This window comes from Lissotriton helveticus, chromosome 4_1 (assembly GCF_964261635.1).
Source record: "Lissotriton helveticus chromosome 4_1, aLisHel1.1, whole genome shotgun sequence".
Classification (NCBI taxonomy): Eukaryota; Metazoa; Chordata; class Amphibia; order Caudata; family Salamandridae; genus Lissotriton; species Lissotriton helveticus.
In genome coordinates this window covers 1707260130-1707282721 of record NC_136063.1, presented here as the reverse complement: position 1 = coordinate 1707282721, position 22592 = coordinate 1707260130, and the positions used below count along the sequence as shown (strand labels likewise).

At 46.1% G+C, this 22592-nt stretch overlaps 1 protein-coding gene across 1 annotated transcript in view; it reads left to right on the top strand.

Moving 5' to 3' along the window:
* Positions 1 to 22592, top strand: part of GABRA3 (gamma-aminobutyric acid type A receptor subunit alpha3) — a 1474619-nt gene that overhangs the window by 981909 nt on the left and 470118 nt on the right. Inside the window, exon 8 of the mRNA XM_078685895.1 lies at positions 8343 to 8495. Coding sequence (XP_078542021.1) covers positions 8343 to 8495 — 153 coding nt within the window. The remainder of the gene's footprint in view (positions 1 to 8342; positions 8496 to 22592) is intronic.

The window sequence follows — 22592 nt, the reverse complement described above, 5'->3', positions numbered from 1 at the left end:
ATTGTGGTGCTCCGGAGATTTGTCTTGGTTTCACTCCTTTTTTCCTACCTACACTTCACTTTTAGGACACACTAATCGCCTTTATTCTTTTTTGTCCTTTTTACGAGGAAGACTTACAAATTCTTCTTCCTTTTTTCAGTTTTGCCACGTATCTTGGTATCTCTGTCTGTTAGCAATATAGTTATGTCGACGAACTCCCCCCACCTCAACCCATCTTAAACAAATATCATTCTGCATGCCCATCCTTCTCCTTTCTCTGCACCTTTTCCACCCTCTTGTCTCTCTCTATCGCCCTCGTCTCATAAACGTTTTATTATTTTCAATTCCTCTCTCTCACAAAGAAAACCTCTTCTACTGCATTTTCCTTCTGCTGCCAAGATGCTAACAGTGCGTTCTCCAGAAACTATTCTGATTTTCAGCTTTCATGCCACTAACATTTCCATCTCTACCCTCATTCTCTTACCTACTGCTCTTCTCTCTCTGTTGGACATCAGTCCTATTCTCCTACTCCCTTCACTTAGTCTAAAATTCTGCTCTTTACAAATTCCTTTGGCTTCATAGTCAAGGGGTCTATCGTCTGCTCTCTTATGTTCTTCCTTTAGCTACTATTTCACTCTCATTTTTTATTTTATTATATTTTGCCTTAATAAATTCCCATGATTTATTTCCCTCATTCATGCACTGCAATTTCTCTTTATGCACCTGCCACATCCGTGCAATTTACTCTGCCTCTCAAATGTCCCTTGTTCTACCTGTATTCAAACCTACTTTCATGATGTCACCCCCAAAAACACTGATATTCACACTCACCTGACACATGGGGCTTCACAAATTCCCAAAGAAAGAAAGAAAAACATTGATGGTTCGGTGACTTTTAATGACAGCCTTAGGGGAGTGGACCAAATCTTATTCAGCAGAGGATTGGCTGTGCCCCATCTTTTGCATGGGTTGGTTGGTACTTCTTACGCATGGGCCCTACTTATGAGATCAGGCATTATTTATTGCACTTGATAAATAACTATACCATGAGTATGTTGTTTATTGGGTGCAAGAAATCAAAGCTATTGTGAGTTTATGGGGAATAACACAGGAATGTTGGTCTTTAACGCACCAAAATCTGCATGAAATGTTAAATTCTGTATATTTTTCCCTGTTAAATTTCAGCAGGTCTGACCAGCCGAAAATGAATGAAGGTTGAGTTTTTTAATACATGTGATAGTCATCAGTATCATACATGTTTTAGCACAATGGTGGAACATTTTGTTCTGTTCACTGTCATGACACTTGTTATAACTTTCAGCTGCTTCTGTCTATTGATCGCTGAAGCACGTCTTCTATACGACAATAACGTTGGTTCAATAAATATTGAAAATGTCCCTATTTATTTTTCGTACATTTCTCTACGCCAAAGTAAGTGTCAGTGTATGAGCAAATGGTTCTAGGTCTGTCACCATGGTTGCTGAGGGAACAGGGTTGCCATGTTCAGTGGTTACCAGAACTGTTCGCTCGCTGTTTAGGGGGCTTAAGGTGGCACTGTCTGCTAGTTGGTCTAAGGGACAACATATTGTGCGCAGGGTCAAGACTGATTTGCATATGGCTAGGTCCAAACTGGAATGGCATGGTGAGCAAAAAAACGATGGATTGAGACCCAGATCTCTGTACTGGGGTGAATGTATGACATTGTTCGGCATTCTGTCCATCAATTCTTCTTTTTGCTATTACGAGGATAGACAGAGGCATCATGGTGGCTGGCAATGCTGCTGGCAATGACACATGCCTTCCAAAAGGTTTTCCACTCAAGTACTTCTAAAAGTTAGATGTACAGAATACACCTTATGCTCAGAGTCCATGAGTGGCGGATAGAGTAATAACAAACAGTGATCCCAAACTGGAGTTAATTCTAGCTGCACACGAGGGTCTGGTTTCTGAAAATGCAGGGATGGCTGCTACATTTTCATTATTACAGCAAAGCTATTGGTGGCCAGGTCTTTACAAACAGATCAAGGACTTTGTCCTCAGATGTAACATCTGCCAGCAGATGAAGAGCTCCACCATGGCTCGCCCATCACAGACACCTCTATTGATTTCAAACAAGCCATTGGCTTGTATATATTTGGACCATTGTGGCATCCTATCATCATACGGGGCTTGGTGGCAGTGGATTCCTTTTTTCAATTCCAGTGAGTGTGACCACATCAACTGTCTGATGCCTGAACTGTTATAAAGGATCTGTGAGCCTGCTCAGTACCACAACAAATGATTTTCCTGAGAAAAGCTGTGCAACAGACAGCATGTCTTGACTTTGCCAGGAGTTTGGTGTTCTTTATGCTTTGGGTCGCCAAATAGAATGAGTGACTGTTTTTAGGTGCTTTTATTCCTATTATAACAGAGGATTTTTATTTTAACAGTATTATTTAGATATGCTGTTGCATTTTTAAAGCAGTAGGATTTCTAGCTTTTGATACCTTCTTAGTCGACTTATGTCCTAGGAGTGGGTGTCATGTGTCCAAGTTAAAGGCCTTGAATTAAATGTTGCCATTTTAGATGAAAAATTATGTTTCCTAAAGTTGGCTTCACTTTTTACATTGACTTTTGAAACACATGTATATTCATGTTTCTCCTCTATACCCTTAGCATTTCATAACAAAAGTTTAATGAAGATTCAGAGTAAAATCGGGAGCTTCATTTGGGGTAATAAGGGAGTCCGTCTGGCGTGGAAAAAATTAAGACGCAGGTTAAAAAAAGGCGGGTTAGCCCTACCTGATGTTAGGCTATATGCTGCAGCATTTCATTTTAAAAGCATACGGACGCTTCTGGTTAAGCCGGGTGAGTCAGCCTGGGGGAGGCTGCTGGGTGAAATGGTGCGAGTAGTAGGGGGTGGAGACGGTGAGGCTTTTCTGTACAAATTTGGCTCGCCCAGATTCTTCAAGCGGGTGCGCCTGAAGGTATTGAGGGCAGCTTTGGAGCTATGGTATAGACTTAGAAGGTGCTGGGGCATTGGGTACTATTCTGACAATGCTCCGGTTTGGGATGCGCCGGGAACGCCAGACTGCCTACGGGACAGTTTGGCATTGCCGATAAGAAGGGCAGGCATCACAGTATGGTCTGAACTGTTAGACTCCGGGGGGATACATCCATGGGAGTACCTGAGGGCAAAGATCGGGCCAGGGCTCTCAAGATTTAAATATATACAGCTAACATCTTGGTATGAGGCAGCAAAGGGGGAGATCAGAGGGAATAGAGAGATCGAAGCCTTGTGAAAATCCACTCTCCCAATAAATAAAGAAATCTCTGTTTGGTATAAAAATATGTTGGAGATGGAGGACCACGAGATGCCCCCCTCAGCGTTGGTATGGGTGGGAACCCCCCTCGGACAGTCAATAGAGTCATTGTACGAGCCATCCCTATTGACCCTATACAAATACATTAAGCCTGCTTGTTTAAAGAAAAATCATTTCTTTGTGATTAATAGACTCTATTATACCCCAGCGAAAATCGCAAAATTCGCCCCAGATCCAGCTCCCAAATGCCCTAGATGTGGAACCCCTCTCGCAAATGACCTACACATTTTTTTTGAGTGTCCATCTCTTGAAAAATTTTGGAATGAGGTGGGGGATAACATTCGAGATATTTTTAACATCAACATTGTGATTAACATGACATTAGTGTTTTTCGGGGATGACGGCGGCCTTAGTCAAACCCTCCCCCAGAAGGCCAGAGGGCTATTACTTTACTTGATCCTGCTGGCCAGAAGGGAGATGTGCAGGAAGGGGAGGGACCCTCTACCGCCGCAAAGAGAGGATTGGCTCAAGGCTGCATTTTCTATGGCTCGCTTAGACTATGATGGTGTGGAGGACAAGACATTGAACATCTGGCACCCCTTTGTGAACTGGGGTAAGAATTTAAGTATAACTTAATATAAATGGTCCAATGATTACACCAGGGTCCCTTACAAATATGGGGACCGGTCGGACGACCCAAGCGAGTGCGGTAAGCCGTGGGGGCCACAGATTACAAAGGCGGCTTCATAAGACCCGCAGAGGCTTGAAAGGTGAGATGAGGACAAAAAAAAAACTAAAAAAACCACAAAAAAAACACATTTATATTTGAAATACTATGGGTTCGTTTCCAAGGAACATAGACCTTGCTTATATGAATCAACTTCTCAAGTGCAATATTATATTGCCTTGGCACTTTGTACAAGGCCTACACTTACGGTGTGTAAATGTGTTTGTTATTTTAGTCAATTAAGCGGCACAGCTACCTGTAACACTCAAACAATGGCAGGCTGATCCCAATCTCAGCCCCAGGCAAGGATGTCTTTTTCTATAAATAAACATCTGTGTCTGGGAATAGTCAGAGGGGGCACTTCTGCAGGTTTTGAGAGGTCTCTACATGCTGATGCTTTCTCCCAGCAGCTGACTGACATCTTTGTGAGGGTTGTCCAGCTAGTGACCAAGACAGAGTCGTACATTCTTACCCACCAGGTAATGGGGGTGGATAATCTGGTAAGGGGATTCTTGGCAGAACAAACATATACGCCCTCGACACGTAGGTTAGGGTCTGCATTGTAGGAGTACACCAGATTTCTATATTATTTCATATGATTGCATATATGCATTGTTTAATCACGATGGTGGAACTTTTTGTTCTGTTCACAGTCCTGACACTTGCTATAACTTTTATCTGCTTCTGTCTATTGATTATTGTAGCACATATCTCCTCTATATGAGTATATCATTGGTTCAATAAAAATTACAAACATCCCTCAGTGTATTCTTCATATATTTCTCAGAGCAAAGGAGAGCACAGGTGTATGAGTGAAAGGCTCTAGATCTCTCACCACGGTTCCTGAGGGAACGAGGTTGTCATGCTCAGTGGTTGCCAGAACTGTTTGCTCCCTATCTAAGTTAAGGGGGGCATATGGTGGCACTGTGAGCTAGCTGGTCTAAGGGACAACAAATCCTGTGTGGTTGAACATATTCAGTCTGGCACCCTCCCAAAGTTTATGTCATCCACAAACGTGCAGTTTATACTGATTAGTGGAAACTACAAGATACTCGTAATCAGACCCATGGTCTGCATATTTACCCTTGACTTTTTACCCTTGTAGCTATGTCCTTCCGCTTTCGTCATTTCCCAACTCCTCTTTATTGCCAAACCGTACATGGTATAAAGCTTCACCCTTGTTCAATCAGGCACTGGACTTACATAATGTACCACTGGCTTTATTTGCTGGTGACATTAAGAGTATAGTTGAGAGAAAAATAGGATGAAAACAAAATGGATAGAAAGGAAAATGGAGACAAAGTTGCTGTAGATTGAGAAAAGGGTGCTAAGGAGAAACAGAAGGTTAAAAGCAGGGCTGGACTGCCCATAGCGGGCACTGGGCATTTCCCCGGTAGGCCTCTAGGGTGGGGGCAGGTTTTGGGCCCCTGGGGGGCCGTTTTTTGTTACTGGGGGTCAGCAATATTGGCCCCCTGTGACAAAATCGGACGAAACCGGCCCTGGCAAACTGTTCAGCTGCTCTCCCCCGAACCTCAGGGGGGGTCAGCTGAGCAGTTTGCCAGGGCCAGTTTCTGTTCCCAGTCCAGCCCTGGTTAAAAGTAGAGAGGAAATGTACCAAGAAAAACAGAGAGAAAGAAAGGAGAAGGAAGGATGAGAAAGAAGTAAAAGTGGAAAGGATTATTTACGACAGAAAGTGAGGTGAGCAAGGAAAATTAGATGGATAAAGATAAACAGGAGGGAAAAAGGAAGACCAAGGTAAGATGTAGGGGGATGACGGATGGTGGTAGTAAGAAGAAGGCAGCAGAAGAAGGGATCAGTCAGATGGGAATCATAGAGCATCATGGTTGGAGTTAAGCAGGCAATCAATCAGAAGAACAGAAAAAAGGACAGAAGAAAGTACTAGGTGGGAAAAGGACGTGTGAAAATTGGTTGTATATGAAGAATTAGTGGCAAAAGCATCAAACCATTCTTGTAGTGGTCGGTCTTTCTCGATTCGCTCTATCGCTCTATGCAGGATTGGTATGACAACATTTGCCAGGGCTGCTTTTGATCTGTCTGGCACTTCCTGTCGGACCGTGAATCCGGAGAAAACTTTTAACATATCTGTTTCCCACCACTGAAGAAACCCAGAGAAACTTGGGGCCAGATCTACGTAGGTATACGTTTGTGATTACCAAATAGCGAATTGAGGTGATTTGCTATTAGGAAATCGCAAACACCCATGTACAAATGTGTGCTTTACACATTTTGCTATTCTCAGTGGGGCACAAATAGATCTACCTCATGAATAACAATGAGGTAGGTTTTAGTTTGCGACCCATTGGGAATCACAAAAATAACAGGAATAGGGGCTTGCTGGAGATCACCATGTCTAGGATTTCTTTTCAATAAACCTTTTTATTGTAAATCCAGCCCTTTTTCCTCCACCGAATGGGATGCTTTTGAAAAAGAGAAATGAAAAGTCAATGGGAACACTGCCTGCTCTTAAAAACATTTTTTTTACAAACTTTCACAAAGGGAAAGGGGGCCCCCATTTGCGTATTGGTTATCACCTGTTTGAAGTAGGCGGTAAAATACAAAAGATTTGCGACCGTCTTTTGGTCATAAAACATTCACACATACCACTGCGATTCGGTATTAGGAAATGATGCCCTAATCATACCCCTTCCTAATACTAAATCGCAAACACAAATTGCAATTTGGTAACAGCTTATTAAATCACAAATTGGGCCTTTGTACATTAAAAAATGCCTTTTTGCATTTACAAATGGCCCAATTCTGAGAATCGGTCCGTTTGATGAATGAAAATAAAAGATTTGTACATCTGGCTTAAAGTTTTCATCAAAGCTTGGATGTGATATATTGCAGAGAATTTCCATGTTTTGGGAAACAAAAGCTGCTAAAAATCTGACAATCAACACGGTAATGTGTTCTACTGTTACAGCCAGTGAGAGCAAGGGAGGTGTGGCTTACACCAATAGAATCATTAGGCCATGCAGAACTTGAAAATATATACAAATATATAGTTGTATACATTCCATAAAGTCCAGAATTTGATATCTATCTTCTGATGAACAGTGAACAATGAACAATACACATTGATTCTGCCACAATTTGTGATCTTCACTAATGTTACATAAAAGATTGTGCAGACTTCATTTACTAGGAAAGTATTGACAAACTCCAGACATTCAGGACAACATTTCCTTTGTTAGTGTTTGTGACTTATGTTTGTCCATTTGAGAGAAGCAACACAAATATTGTATTGAGCAACTTTGCCGAAAAAGTTAAAATATCTCCACTTTTTCATTATATCTTTAGGCTGCAATAACATACTGATGGCGGGGTTGCACCCCCGAATGTGGTGACAAAAAATAGGTTTAATGGGTGCACAAAGAGACAAAAGGGGTAGATGTGCTTAAACAAGCTAATTCTGATTAAACCACTGCACTGTAATGTTATTCTAAATGTCATTAAAAGTGTTAAGAATTATACAAAAATATTTAAAGTGCATTGAATTTTATATGATATGGCCATTCTAATTTGGTGAATTACATTTAGATTAGGCCCTCTTGTATTTTTGAAAATTGTGAAACAACTGTTATTTTTAATTATAGCAATTTATGTGTTTTACTATGTGTTACTTCAGCTTGTCATGCCGTACTGAATGGTGTGCCAAGTCTACATTATATATAGATTAGTATCAATTGAAGTAAGTAAATGAAATTGCGTATCATACATCACCCCCCTGCGAGTTTTATGAAAACAAGTTGAAAGATGTGATCTCAAGTGATGAAACACATTACACAGAAATACGAGTTTAATAGTCTCTTTGTCAATGGCATATTCTGCAACTGCAGCTAACTGCAATCCACTGTGCGGGAAGTGAGTAATTGTGTCATTTGTCTGATTAAGCACACTGTTTTATCTCTCAAGAAGCTAAGGTGGCTTCTAAATAAATCATGTTCCTCTTACCAGAAACAATTTCATATGTTTAATGTCTGCAAATGAATGGCCTGTAACCTAGCCTTGTATTTTATTATGAAACTATGTTAACTACATGCACAATGCACTTACAATCCCCGCTATAAAATGTTTCACAACCTATAAAATAATAGTAGTCGATTCTGTCCCTGTGTGCCACTGGCAGCTTCAATGGAGGGTTCTCTTCTGTGAAAAATAAAGGGTCTCAGGGGTAATCTATAATGTATCCCATTAAAAGGAAAGATAAACTGGCAAGGCAATATTGGACAGCTATTACACATAATAAATGAGCTGTAATTCAGTATTCTGCTAATTAAATTGTTCATTCGCTGTTCTATCCTTCTTTTCAGGGGAGTACATTGTCATGACCACCCACTTCCACCTCAAGAGGAAAATTGGTTATTTTGTGATCCAGACCTATCTGCCCTGCATCATGACAGTCATTCTCTCACAAGTTTCCTTCTGGCTCAATCGAGAGTCTGTACCCGCCCGCACTGTTTTTGGTGAGTTTTGGCACAATTTTGTGAATCTCCTATTTTGTATTCTAAATAATGGAGGCACTTATTGTATAGTAGCCTGAGAAAGAGCACTTTGTGGCATCATGGCAGGTTTTAAGTCGTAGGTGGTGAGAAGCGGAGATCTGAAACTCTCACTCTGTAAACGTGGTGAGGCTAACTCAGTCTCCTGCCCTTCTAAGAACGGTAACTTGAGTAACACTAAATTAGGTAATAGTAACTGTGTGTTATACAAAGCACTTAGAAATGGCAGAAGAAAGGTGTGTAGTGCTATATAAAAACAATGTATTAATCATTCTCAGGGCTCTCATGTTGTCCATTGTGATTTTTCTCCAAGACATGGTAGAGAAGATTTTACAGGAGACAGTGAGTGTGGTGGTCAGTGATTTGCTTTGTTAGATCCCCAGAGCAAGTAAGCTAGATTTGGTATTCTTGACTTTGCACGCTGGTATGAAGCATAGATGTGGATTGATTGTTTACTTTTGTTTATACCAGGAGTCATGTAAGGTTTAGAGTGAAATTTGCCAGTTTATTCTTTTTGCATTTGTAGTACAAAGTCGCACTTGGACTAGTGTTGGGACTAGTGTTGGGTGTATGATTTGTTTTCATGGATTAAGGACTACCAGAGCTGATTAGAGAGGTGGTGTGTGTTTTCCCACATTAAGGGGCCCATTAGGATGGCGGGCGGACTTTGCCCGCCCGCCATCCTTGCGGTAGTAGGGACCACCCGCCATAAGGGCGGGGGTCCCGTCGGCAGCATTAGGATGCGTCCCCCACAGTGGTTTGCGCATCCCGCATTCCTACCATTGTGGCGGGCGGTGCACTTAGCACCGCCCGCCACAATGCGAGGAAAGCATGCTGTGCACTTCCATGCACAGCATGGCAGGCACCGCGCGGTGCCTGCCATGCTGTGCATGGAACTGCGGGGGGTACCATAGGTACCCCCCATGTGCACCCCCCACCCCCCCCAGAGTCCCTGGGGGCCCGCAACGGGCCCCCGCAGGGATTCTCCGCATGCCTTTCCCGCCACGGAAAGGCATCCGCAATTGCCCATCATAATAAGGCTGGCGGTGTCTGATAGACACCGCCACCATATTATTCCTTTTCCACCCCGGCCGTAAGGCGACTGGGCGGAAAAGCGGCGGACGGTCTTTCCGTCTGCCGAGCTTCCCCCGCCATACTAATATGGCGGGGGAAAACAAATGCGGATGTCGGGCGGATTGCCCCCGCCAGGCTGGCGGTGGCTACCACCAGCCTGGCGGGGGCAATCCGCCCGACATCATAATGGGCCCCATAATGTTTAGTGTTAGCCAATACATTTTGATTATCTTCATAGTACACTGAGTTGTAAGGGCTTCCAGTGAACTCTCTTCATCTACTGGTCGGTTATTGCATAATTCACATTTTCTTCAGCCCACTACAGCATTCAGCATGGGGCAATGGGTTAGATCATTTTAGCCATTGGGTAACATTACTGTAAGTAATAGCATTCTGCCATTTAACAAAGAGAACATCCAAACATAAAGTAGTTCTATTAGGTCCCAAGGACTACAATAACTGCCAACTTTGAAATTACTTTCACAGTGTGAGTAGCGGGGTCTGAAGTGGAGAAAGAAACCTTCAGACCATCACTACCTGCCACAAAGGGAGAGACTGGGGGAAGAGGTAGATTTAGAGTCCAGGACTGTGTAAGGAGACCCTCACTCTCACAAAATAACAATGACTGACACTTCTGAGGCTTTATCTGACTTTCTGAGGAGGTTGTAAAGCACCTGATGGGCAGAGCCTCCACACATTAAGCTGGGAACCTGCTCTTTGCAACGGCTTTGAACTCAATATGCCCATATTGTGTGAAATCAGCTCTTCTACTGTAGACTGTGTGTAGAGATCAGATACTGTGTAACACAAGGTGGGGCTGTGTGAGTTGGCAGGTCTGGGCCACTATGTCAATGCATGCTTCTTACGATCAAAAATGTTTTGCTCCTAGACATATTTTTTTAGATTTTTGCTGATAGAGACATCAAGCCACAGATTCCTTACCCTTGAATTATGCTCAGGCGCCAGATTGGATCTGGAAATTTTTCTACAGCAGTAGCTCTCTGTGTCGGTAGAGGGTGTCGAGTGACTCCGTAGCAATGTTGTCCACCTGATGTGATGTTAACAGAGTCCATATAAGCCCTCCCCTGATGCGCTAAGTTCAGTTCCTTCCGTGCCACACTTCCAATGCGGATCTGTAGAGCGGTGCCTCTGGCTGTTTTATGGCCTATCTCAACATTTGTTTTCGATCGAACAGTGTGATTTTTTGGGGATGTCCTCAGGGTTTAAACCCTGTGCGTCCTGTGGACGGCATATGTCGTCACCAAACCCTCACAATATTTGTATGAGGTGTCTTGGCGTACACCATGACTCCAAGGAGCGCAACTCCTGTTGCTAACTTTGGATGAAGGCGTTAAGGGAACGCTGCATAAAGCACTTGATGGCACGGTTGTCACAGACTCCACTTTGTTCATGGTCACCTTCTCGTTCCAAGGAACCCTTGAGGGCCCACTCCAGAAGACCTTCCTGCGAGTGTCCCTCAACCTCGAAGTCCAAAGGTAAGTTGCGATGTACGTGGTCAAAGTGGCGGCATTCCCTGACTTTGTTAGGCATACGCAGTGTCTCTGATGCCCCTTCCTGTCCTCCAGTTAAGGAGCCAGAGAGAGAGTTTAACCCGCGCCTTCAGGCATTCCCTGGAGCCGGGGTGACTCTGAACCAGATGAGGGAATACTATCACTTCTTTCATGCCAACTTTGGATCTCCACCTCCATCTGGCATGTGTTTCAGCCTCAAGGAGGCCAGAGGAGCCTTGACTAAATCCATGTCAGCGGGATCTCCCTTGGTGTCAGTGAGGCCCTCTGGATCTGTATTCGGATATGTGTCAGCTCCCGTGCACAACCCTATGGGGTTACCAACTGTGGTACCAGTATCTGATCAGTGGGCTCTGATCTTGACTTCAACTGGGCAGATTGGCGCTACACCATCTCTCTTCTCTGATGCAGAGGTGTTTCCACATTGATACCAGAGAGCGTCAGGGGCAGCCTCCTGGCCTTGTTACTTTTTCGCTGAGCTTTTGAGGACCGAAGACTTGGTTCTGGAGCTGCAGTTCCCTTTTGTGGAGTTGGTCATTGACCCCTTAATTGGGGTGCTTAATCAGGCATAAAGAGGGGTTGTGCCTGTCCTCCCATCAATGAAGCATGATTTGATATTCTTTTTGGCTCTTGGGTTAAACCCATTGTGGGGCCCCAGTGGAACGGTCTATAGCTCAAAGACACTGTCCTGCACCTGGAGATCCAGCTTTCCCTCTCAGGCAGCCTACTCTGCGCAGTGTTGTGTTTTAGGCTGCTACATGGTTAGTGACTGGATGATTAGAGTACTGCAAAGAGAGTACATGGTGAATTTATAAGTACTAGGGTATTGGAGCTGTGATTGGATAAGTACACAGTGCTAACAAGGTGATTGGAAGAGTGCTCATGGAGTGACAGGGCGAATGCTGGAGGGCATAGGTACTGCTCTGGTGATTGTAGCATTGAATGTATTAGTGCCTGGGACATTGCATGAGTACATGTGTACTTACAAATTCACCATGTACTCTCCTTGCAGCACTCTAATCATCCAGTTACTACCCATGTACTCATGCAATGGCCCAGGCACTAACTCATGCAGTGCAACAATGCCAAGAGCACTACCCATGCAGTCCAGAAATCCCCCATCACTCCCTGTGCACTCTTTATGCAATGGCCTAGGCACTAATACATTCACTGCTACAATCACCAGAGCAGTACCTATGCACTCCAGCATTCCCCTTGTCACTGCGTGAGCACTATTCTAATCACCCTGTCAGCACCGTATACTTATCCAATCACTGTGCCAATACCAAAGCACTTTTAAATTCACCATGTAGTATCTTTGCAGCACTCAAATCATCTAGTAACTAACCTTGTGTTTATGCAATGACCCAGGCACTAACAGATGTAGTACTACAATCCCCTGAGGACCACCTATGCTGTCCAGTAGTCTGCCTGTCACTACCTATTCACTCCTCCAATCACCCAGCCAGCAAAATGTACGTATCCAATCAGTCAGCCAAAACCCAAGCACTTATACATTCTCCATGTAGTTCTGTAATCATCCAGTCACTTGCCAAGCACTGATGCAATTGCCCAGGCACTAACACATGCACTGCTACAACCCCATGAGCACTTCACATGCAGATCTCTAACCACCTACACACTACTGATTCATTCCTCCAATTACCCAGGTAGTACACAAGCACTCCAGAAATCCCTCTGTCACTAACCATGCACTCCTCCAATCACCCAGCCAGCACTATGTACTTATCCAATCACTCCGCCAAAACCCAAGCAGTTATAAAATCACAATGCACTGTCCTTGCAGCACTCTAATCATCCGGTCACTACCCATGTACTCATGCAATGACCCAGTCACTAACACATGCACTGCTTCAATCCCTTGAGGACTACCTACGCAGTGCAGTAATCTTCCTGGTACTACCTATGCAGTCCTCCAATCACCTAGCCAGTCCTATGTCCTTATCCAATCACTGTGCCAAAACCCAAGCACTTATAAATTCACCATGTACTCTTCTCGCTGTACTCTAATCATCCAGTCACTACCCATGTAGTCATACAATGATGGATGCACTAACACATGCACTGCTACAATCCCTGTGTAGTACCCATGCAGTCCTCTGACCACCTACGCACTTCTCATTTGCTCCTTCAATTCCCCTGGTAGTACCCATGCAGTCCAGCTAGCACCCTGTCACTTCCCAGACATTCCTCCAGTCACTCAGCCACTACTATGTACTAATCCAAACACTCTGCCAATACTGAGCATTTATAATTCCCTCAGGCACTTTCCTTGCAGTATTCTAATGTTTCTGTCAGTAGCTATGTACTCATGCAATGATCCAGGCACTAACTGATTACTGTTACAATCCCCTATGCACTACCCATACAGTACTCTAACCACTTACACACTTCTTATTTGCTCCTTCAATTTCCCAGGTAGTACCCATGCAGTCCTGCAATCAAACGGTCACTCCCTGTGCACTCCTCCAGTCACCCAGCCACTACCATGTACAAATCCAAACAATTATGACACCTATAGTGGTCAAAGACTGACAGGGCAATTGCTGGAGTGCATAAGTAGTCCTCAGGGGATTGTAGCACTACATCTGTTAGTGCCTGGGTCATTCCATAAGTACATGGTTAGTGACTGGATGATTAGAGTACTGCATAGAGAGTATATGGTGAATTTATAAGTGCTAGGGTATTGGAGCAGTGATTGGATAAGTGCACGTGCTGACAAGGTGATTGGAAGAGTGCTCATGGATGGACAGGGGGAATGCTGGAGTGCATAAGCACTGCTCTGGCTACTGTAGCAGTGAATGTATTCGTGCCTGGGACATTGCATGAGTACATGTGTACTTACAAATTCACCATGCACTCTCCTTGCAGCACTCTAATCATCCACTTACTACCCATGTACTCATGCAATGGCCCAGGCACTAACTCATGCAGTACTACAATCCCAAGAGCACTTCCCATGCAGTCCAGCAATTCCTCTGTCACTCCCTGTGCACTCTTCCAATCACTCTGCCAGCACCATATACTTATTTTATCGCTCAGCCAAAACCCCAGCACTTATAAATCACCCTGTCACTCCCTGTGCACTCTTTATGCAATGGCTTAGGCACTAATACATTCACTTCTACAATCCCCAGAGCAGCACCTATGCACACCAGCGTTCACCGTGTCACTCCGTGAGCACTCTTCTAATTACCCTGTCAGCACCGCATACTTATCCAATCACTGTGTCAATACCCAAGCACTTATAAATTCACCATGTAGTATCTTTGCAGCACTCTAATCATTCACTCACTAACCATGTGCTACAATCCCCTGAGGACTACTAATGCAGTCCAGTATTCTGCCTGTCACTGCCTATGCACTCCTCCAATCACCCAGACAGCACAATGTAATTTAGCATTTAATAAACATTTGAAATTCACTGAAAAAACATAGGTTTCAGGGACATTATAGTTAGAAATTAACATTTAAAAAAACCTTAGAATTTCACTGAAAAAACCACAGGTTTCAGGGACGTTATAGTTAGTTGGACATTTCACTCGTACAAAACCAGAGAAATTCAGCCGTTATAGTTAGGTCAGCTAACTATAACTCGTGCCCCCACAATGCACTGCTGATGTTGTCACATATTACATCATTCATGACATGGTCAGTGACATCACTGATGACATCACTGATGACATCTCAAATGACATCACTGATGACATCATCCATGTGATAATCTGATGCACCTCCTCATACCCTAATATAACCTTCGATACACACACTCTAAAATACCAACTACCATTTTTGAAGCCATAGGCCCACCAATACCAGTTAGTAGATACCCACTCACTAATTCCTAGGTCTACATACACAGCCACTCTTTCCCCCATACAGTCACTCATACATGCAGTCAACCATCAATACGGCACTATCAATTTGACTCATATATCTATACACTCACACACCTACACTCATCCATAGAGTTTCTCACACACCTAGTCAGTCATGCAAAGAATCAATCACACTCCATTTACTCACCTATACAGTTATACACACTCCACCTCCCGTATTCAAACATATACTAACTCATATCAATCAATCAATCAATCAATCATAACATTTGTTATGTTATGTTATGTTATATTGAGTTTATATAGCGCACGGCTACTCTGAAAGAGTGTCCCGGCGCTTTCCACAGGCAGCTCGGTGTAGAATAACACAACAAAAAACAACAGATGCAAAGGAAGAAAAGAAAAACCCACCAGAGAAAGCCTAAAGATTAAAAAGCCTAAAGATTAAAAAGCCAGGACTTCAGGCTCTTCCTGAACTGAAGCAGATTGGAGGTGCTGCGTAGCGCCAGCGGGAGCGAGTTCCACAACTGGGGAGCCTTGAAGCTGAAGGAGCGCCCCCCAGTGCGGGCCTTCCTCACACGCGGGACCACGGCATTAAAGAGAGATTCGGACCGCAGTGAGCGGGCTGGGCGAAATAAGGCCAATCTTCGCTGCAGGTATCCAGCACCTAAACCAAACAATGCTTTGTGCATCAGCGTCAGGGATTTAAACATGATCCGCTTCCGGATAGGCAGCCAGTGAAGCGTATGCAGCAAACCAGAAGCTCGTGCACGCCTATGCAGGCCAAAAATGGCACGGGCAGCAGAGTTTTGTGCCACCTGCAGGCGCTGGACCAAATAATCAGGAAGGCCAAGGAAAAGGGCATTGGCGTAATCCAACGTGGAACCAATGAGCGCTTGCACAGTAATGCGCCTATGCTCCACAGACAGCAGTGGTAAGAACTTGCGGAGCATCTTCAGACTGCCGAAACAGGTGCCGGCCAGCCCAAGGACATGAGCTCTCAATGAAAGCTTGTTGTCCAGCTTGACACCAAGGTTTTTGGCGACCTGTGATGACTGTGCGGGAGGACACATGTCAGACGGCCACCATTGCCGCCATTCAGGCTCGGTGACACAGCCAAAGAATAAGACCTCCGACTTACTGGAATTGGCCTTCAAACTGTTCCGCTGGAACCAGTCGAAGACCATTCCCAGACAGCCCTGAATACTCTCTCCATCAAATGCCTGGTCTTTACCGCATGTGAAGAGGAGTTGCGTGTCGTCGGCGTAGGACACGATCTGGGCCCCATAGGCCTCCACCGCAGCCGCCAAAGGGGACATGAAGATGTTAAACAACGACGGGCTCAACACAGAACCCTGTGGAACCCCGACTCCCAATGGTGGCATCTCGACGGAGCTCTGGGAAACCCAGATCGTCTGGCGGCGGCCTTCAAGAAAAGATGTAAACCATTTGAACACCGTCACCCTAATGCCGATGTCATAAAGCCTGGCGAGGAGCGCCTCATGGGGGACGGTGTCAAAGGCCGCCGACAGGTCCAACATGACTAACATGGCCTTGCCGCCCACATCCAAGGTCTCCCTGATGATCTCCGAGACCTCCAACAACGCCGTTTCCGTGCTGAAATTAGGACGGAATCCGGATTGGGATGGATGGAGCAGATTGTTGGCTTCCAAAAAGCTCGACAAGACGCCATGGACATGTTTCTCTGTGATCTTGGCCAGAGCCGGGAGAAGTGAAATTGGCCTATAATTGGCCAGAACCTCGGCATCAAGACCAGGCTTTTTCAGGAGGGGGATTACCATCGCCCTTTTCCAGGTGCGTGGGACACTCCCCTCCCTCAAGGAGGCATTGAGGATAGGGTTGACCAGGGGGTTCACCACCGCCGCCATCCTGGCCAAAAATTTGGCAGGGCAGGGGTCTAGTGGTGAGCCTGATTTAAGACTGGCCAACAGCACCCGGGACGCATCGCTGGAAACGGCTGGAAAGTCTGACAACACAGCGACAGGCATGGACGGTAACCCATGTCCCGCCCCGGGGCCGCAGCAACCCTCCTCCGAGCTCTCCAAGAAGGAGGCCTGAATCGCCTTGATCTTGTTGGTAAAAAAACTGGCAAGATCACACGCCCACGCATCCGATGATACTGGCAGGGGTGAGTGGGAGCTAGGGGTCGTGAACTCCTTCACAATGGTGAAGATCTCCTTACAGGAGTTCACCGACGCCTCAATCCTCCTAGCAAGATATTCTTTCTTAGCACCTAGGATATCCCGGTGATATGCCTTCACAACCGCCCTATAGGCAATTTTAGCCTCCCCGTCGTACTGAAGGCGCCAGGCCCGCTCAGCAACCTTACATTGGCTGCGAGCCACACGCAGCGCCTCCGTGAACCACGGCGCAGATTGCCGTATTACCGTGGAACGGGGGGCTGCCTTAGGGGCAAGATCCTCAAACCTTTCAGTCAACCACAGCTGCAAAGCCTCAGTGTCTCTTTCCAGATCCCCCGAGAGGTGGCAAGGATGTTCCGTGAGCGCCTGCTCCAACATATCAGGCGTCACTCTGTGCAACGCTCTCGAGGCTGGTCTAGGCAGCGTGGGGGCGCTGTTGTCTGGCCGCCCATTCTCCAGCACGGAGAACCTGATCAGCCTATGGTCCGTCCAGAGCACCGGCAGGGTTTCGATATCAGCAATTGGGACTGACGAAAACACTTGATCGAGGGTGTGCCCTTTCTCATGTGTAGGACCCGACACAAACGGTGCGAGGCCCAACGGGGATGTAATGTCCAGTAATTTAATAGCATCCGGGTCATCTATCACGTCATGGTGGACATTGAAGTCGCCTGCTACCACACAATGCTGTGTAGATAGCACCAACTCGGAGATAGCTATCTGCAAGTCCTCCAAGAAAGAGCCCATGGGGCCTGGTGGCCTGTAAACCAGCAGCCCCTTAAACGCTTGGCCCGGGGATAATCTAAGTTTAAAGGCAAGAGACTCAGAGCCCCCGATGGGATTCAAGGGGAGAACCGAGCAGGAGATGTTCTTCTTCACCACCACAGCTACTCCGCCACCCCTTCCCTTAGCTCTGTCCTGCCGGAAAATGTTATACGCCGGTGGAATGGCAGAGAAAATGTCCGGATTGGACGCCTCTCCCAACCAGGTTTCGGTCAGAAGAAGACATAAGGGATTTTCCCTAACAAGGAGATCATGTATGTGCTGGGCGTGGCTACCTACTGACCTCGTATTGAGCAGCAGGCATAGATGTTTAACACGAGCCTCAACTAGCCTATGGGCATTGGCTGGTGTCCAAGTAGGCGACCAGCCGCAGCCCGGGCAGCGCCGTTTGACCTTGAAGCGCCCCGGAAAGACCACGCGACAGGAGCAGGGATAGGTCTGCATTGCGCGCAGCGTCGCCGAGGTGTAACAAATCATCCTCACCCACGCCTGACCGGACCGTAGTCTGCCGCCACCCCGACGCCTCCGGAACGCTGACTCGGGCGCGAGTCAGGCGCTTCCGCTGCGCGTCAACCGCTGCGCGTCAACCGCTGCGCGGGTATTGTGAGCTATAAATAGAGGCTCACCTGATGTGGAAACCGAGCACTAAAGCGCTCAGGAAAGTAACAAGATCAAAATCTCAATCACCCCCAAGATGGCGACGGGGCGCCTCGAGTGGCTGAAAGATAGGGAAGTAATCCGCTCTACAAGCGGTGGGGGGCACAATTAAAATGCAAGTATGAGGGCGCGATGGTAAATATTAAAATCAGGGGCTAACAAACGTAAATATAACAGAGATGCCAAAAACAGGATTAAAAAGTGCGATAGCGCTGCACACCTAGTTACACACTAGTGCTGACGCACGATTTAAAACATCATACACCTTTCCCCAAGAACAAGCAGCTCAAGGTGCTTGCCTTAAGTAGAGGCTCACCTGATGTGGAAACCGAGCACTAGAGCGCTCAGGCAAGTAACAGGATCAAAATCTCAATCACCCCCAAGATGGCGGCGAGGCGCCTCGAGTGGCTGAATGATAGGGAAGTAATCCGCTCTACAAGCGGTGGGGGGCACAATTAAAATGCAAGTATGAGCAAAGGGCGTCCGGCCGCCATCCACCGGAGGTCCGGCCCAAAGACGGACGGGACATTTCTTCTTTCTTTTATAATGGCTGCGACAACACTGGGGGGGATGTCTTGCACATGCCTCCGACCCCCCCCCCCCCCTCGTCCTCATCGCCTGGTCCGGCCATAACAAATGTCAAGCGAGACGCCGTGGGGTGCACTGGATGGGAGAGACGGTGCGAACAGGCCTCTCCCGCCTCCCCAGGTGGAAGCTTCCCAGCTGCACCCTCAGAGCTCCAGGCGCCCGGAAAAAGGTTCTTCCACTGTGGCGATGCTGCAACGTCTCGCCCGGCAGGGTGGAGCCCGTCCGCTCATTTGACCCCGCGATCGCCGGTAGCTACCGAACTCTCAAAATGGCGGTCGACCTGGCAAGAGCGGGCCCAACATAAAGAAATGGCCCGGTCACTGGTTGACTCCACCACCGTAGTCCTCCACGACCTTGAAGATTCTAGAGGAGCCGCGGGAGTCCCCGACCCCCGCAGACACCCCCGATGGGGAATGACTGCCATGATCGCCCGTGGAGTGACGAAACTGTAGCCGCGGGACGTCGGCGCTCCCATGCTGGCGCCAGCCTCAGTTTGAATGACTAGAATCCTGCAGACCACAGTTCGGATCAGTTCCGGTGAAAGCACAGTGTGACCCGGTAGGAAAAATTGTTGCACCCCCTCCCCTTTTTGACTGATGGTTCAAACCACCGATCCTTTCCTTTGCCCTTTTAACGGAACTTTGGACTGCCTCCCCCCCCCCCCGGGGCGCCCCACGCCGTTATTCGGAGGGCGGCAACTTACTGGACATCACCTTGGTGCCATCGTTCTGCTGCCTTGGAACTATTCGCACAACAGACCGCTACTGACGACCCACCCCCCGGGACGCCCCACGCCGGATACCCAAATCAGTGCGGCACCCAGGCAACATCACCTGGGTGCCGTCCAGAAATCTGGACGTTGTGCTGCCTTGGGACTATTCGCACAACCAACCGCTACTGACCATTGTTCCTTCTTTTTCCCTAAAAATGTTTAAATGTTTTTACTGTTTTTGTTTTGTTGTATATATTTATAAGTTATTAAAGTTTTATATTCCTACTACTTTGTTGGAGTGCTATATATTTTTAATGTGACACATAATTGTAAAAACTTTGATGTACAAAGAGTCATCCCTGCAATCTTCCGCTTCAGGCTCGGTCCCCTCCCCAATCACAATACAGGATGGTTTTCAGATAGTATGAACGCGTGTGGTGTGACGGATCTCATCGGGTGTGGGCCTTGATCTACTATAACTCCTTTGAAGAGGGGTGATTCTTTACAGCTGGGGCCATAAACTACATCTGCAGGGCTAGCTGATAGCCTGGGACCGGCCTGGACAATCGGACACAGAGGAAGAGGAGTGTCAGAGGGTGCGGTAGTGAATAGGGCGAAAGGGAGGTGTCGGGCGGGCACAGGGTGTGATTCTCAGGGAAGAGCAGCGCAGATGGGGGGAGGTTTATTGCCCATGCATAAGACAGAGAGCGGGGGTGACCAGTGCCTGGGGGAGATGCTTGCGAGGGTGGGGAGCCATGCTAAGGATCGACAGCGTGCAGAGAGTGGGTCTGGTCAAGGCATCTAAAATGGCTGCCGTGCACGACAAAAGTGTGGCATTTGAAAAAAGGCAAGATGGCGCAGACAATGTTTTTCAACACTTCCTGATTTCCTTCGAATCGAACGTTAACAGACGTTGGGGCATATTACCAAAGTTAAGCGATATTTATCCCTAACGATGCTTAGCAACGATTTTTTTACCGTCAGAAATTATCGCAGATAAACCTTGCTATTATCAAGGTTTATCGGAAATACGATAAAAAACGACCGCAATGCATTAATATCGCTGAAAACTCAGCGATATTCATGCATTACCGAGCTAATGCTCTTAGCCATGTTATCCACCTCCCATTGGATAACATGGCTAAGAACTGCTCAGGGCAGGTGGTAGCTTTTGGAGATATTCGCGCTTATCTCGAATATTTCCAAAAGTTGATAATAGGAGATAGCGATGTTAGCGACTGTTTCCAGTCGCTAACATCTTGGCATGCCCACTTTCCATGTCATTAGTGATAAATATCACTCACATGCAAAGTGGGGCCCAAGATGGTCGCTATCTTCTACTAGCCGTCGCTAACTGGTGTTAGCAACAGCTAGGTAATACACATATAATTTTATCTCCGCGAAGCGGAGCGCTGTTACAGATATATATCTTGTTTTTGAATGTTAATTTCTCAAAATGCACTGAAGCACATATATTGAGACCTAGCAAAGGCACATCGGGCTACCAGTCCCTACAATTTTGCCAAGTTTCGTGCAAATCCATTCAGCTGTTCGATCCTACCGAGAGACAAGATGGCCGCCGCTACGGACTGTTTGGAATGTTTACAGACACCGGAGAGCCAATCAGCTTCGCTTCGCAAAGCTCCGTAACGCGAAAAGTACGCGAAGCGGTGCGGTGTTACAGATATATATCTTTTTTTGAACGTTAATTTCTCAAAATCCACTGGAGCACATATATTGAGACCTAGCAAAGGCACATCGGGCTACCAGTCCCTAATATTTTACCAAGTTTCGTGCAAATCCATTCAGCCGTTCGATTATTATTATTATTTTTTTTTTTTGCCCCGCGGGGCCCTTTTAAAACCTCCACATCAAACCTAGGGGGTCAGCGAGGATCTACTATTCCCCCTTATGGTCATTTGCCCCTTCGCTTTCGCCTCCTCTTGTCTCTCGATCCTACCGAGAGACAAGATGGCGGCCGCTACGGACTGTTTGGAATGTTGACAGACGCCGGAGAACCAATCAGCTTCGCTTCACAAAGCTCCGTTGCGCGAAAAGTACGCGTCCTGGGCCGCTGCCCAGTCCGCTGTTACAGATATATATCTTTTTTTAAACGTTAATTTCTCAAAATCCACTGGAGCACATATATTGAGACCTACAAAAGGCACATCGGGCTACCAGTCCCTACAATTTTGCCAAGTTTCGTGCAAATCCATTCAGCCGTTCGCGCTAAAAGTGAGGCCAACCGCCCTATGGAAATTAACATGGGAAAAACGCGTTTTGGGACCCCCCTTTTTTCTCGGCCCCCCCTTGACGAACCCCCCCAAAATTTTCAGGGGCTGCTCAGAAACAAAATGTTCCATTTTCCTGAAAATTTCAGCCAATTCCGTCCACAAACGCCAAAGTTATTAGACATAGAATTTTCAAAAAACCCATAGAGAAAAAATCCTAACTATATATACCTACTGGCGACCGCCAGTAGGTAATATATATATATATATATATATATATATATATATATATATATATATATATATATATGCATTTTTTTCACTGAAAAAACGTAGGTTTCAGGGACATTATAGTTAGAAATTAGCATTTAAAAAAAGCTTAGAAATTCACATTAAAACCACAGGTTTCAGGGACGTTATAGTTGGTTGGACATTTTACTTGTACAAAACTAGAGAAATGTTGAC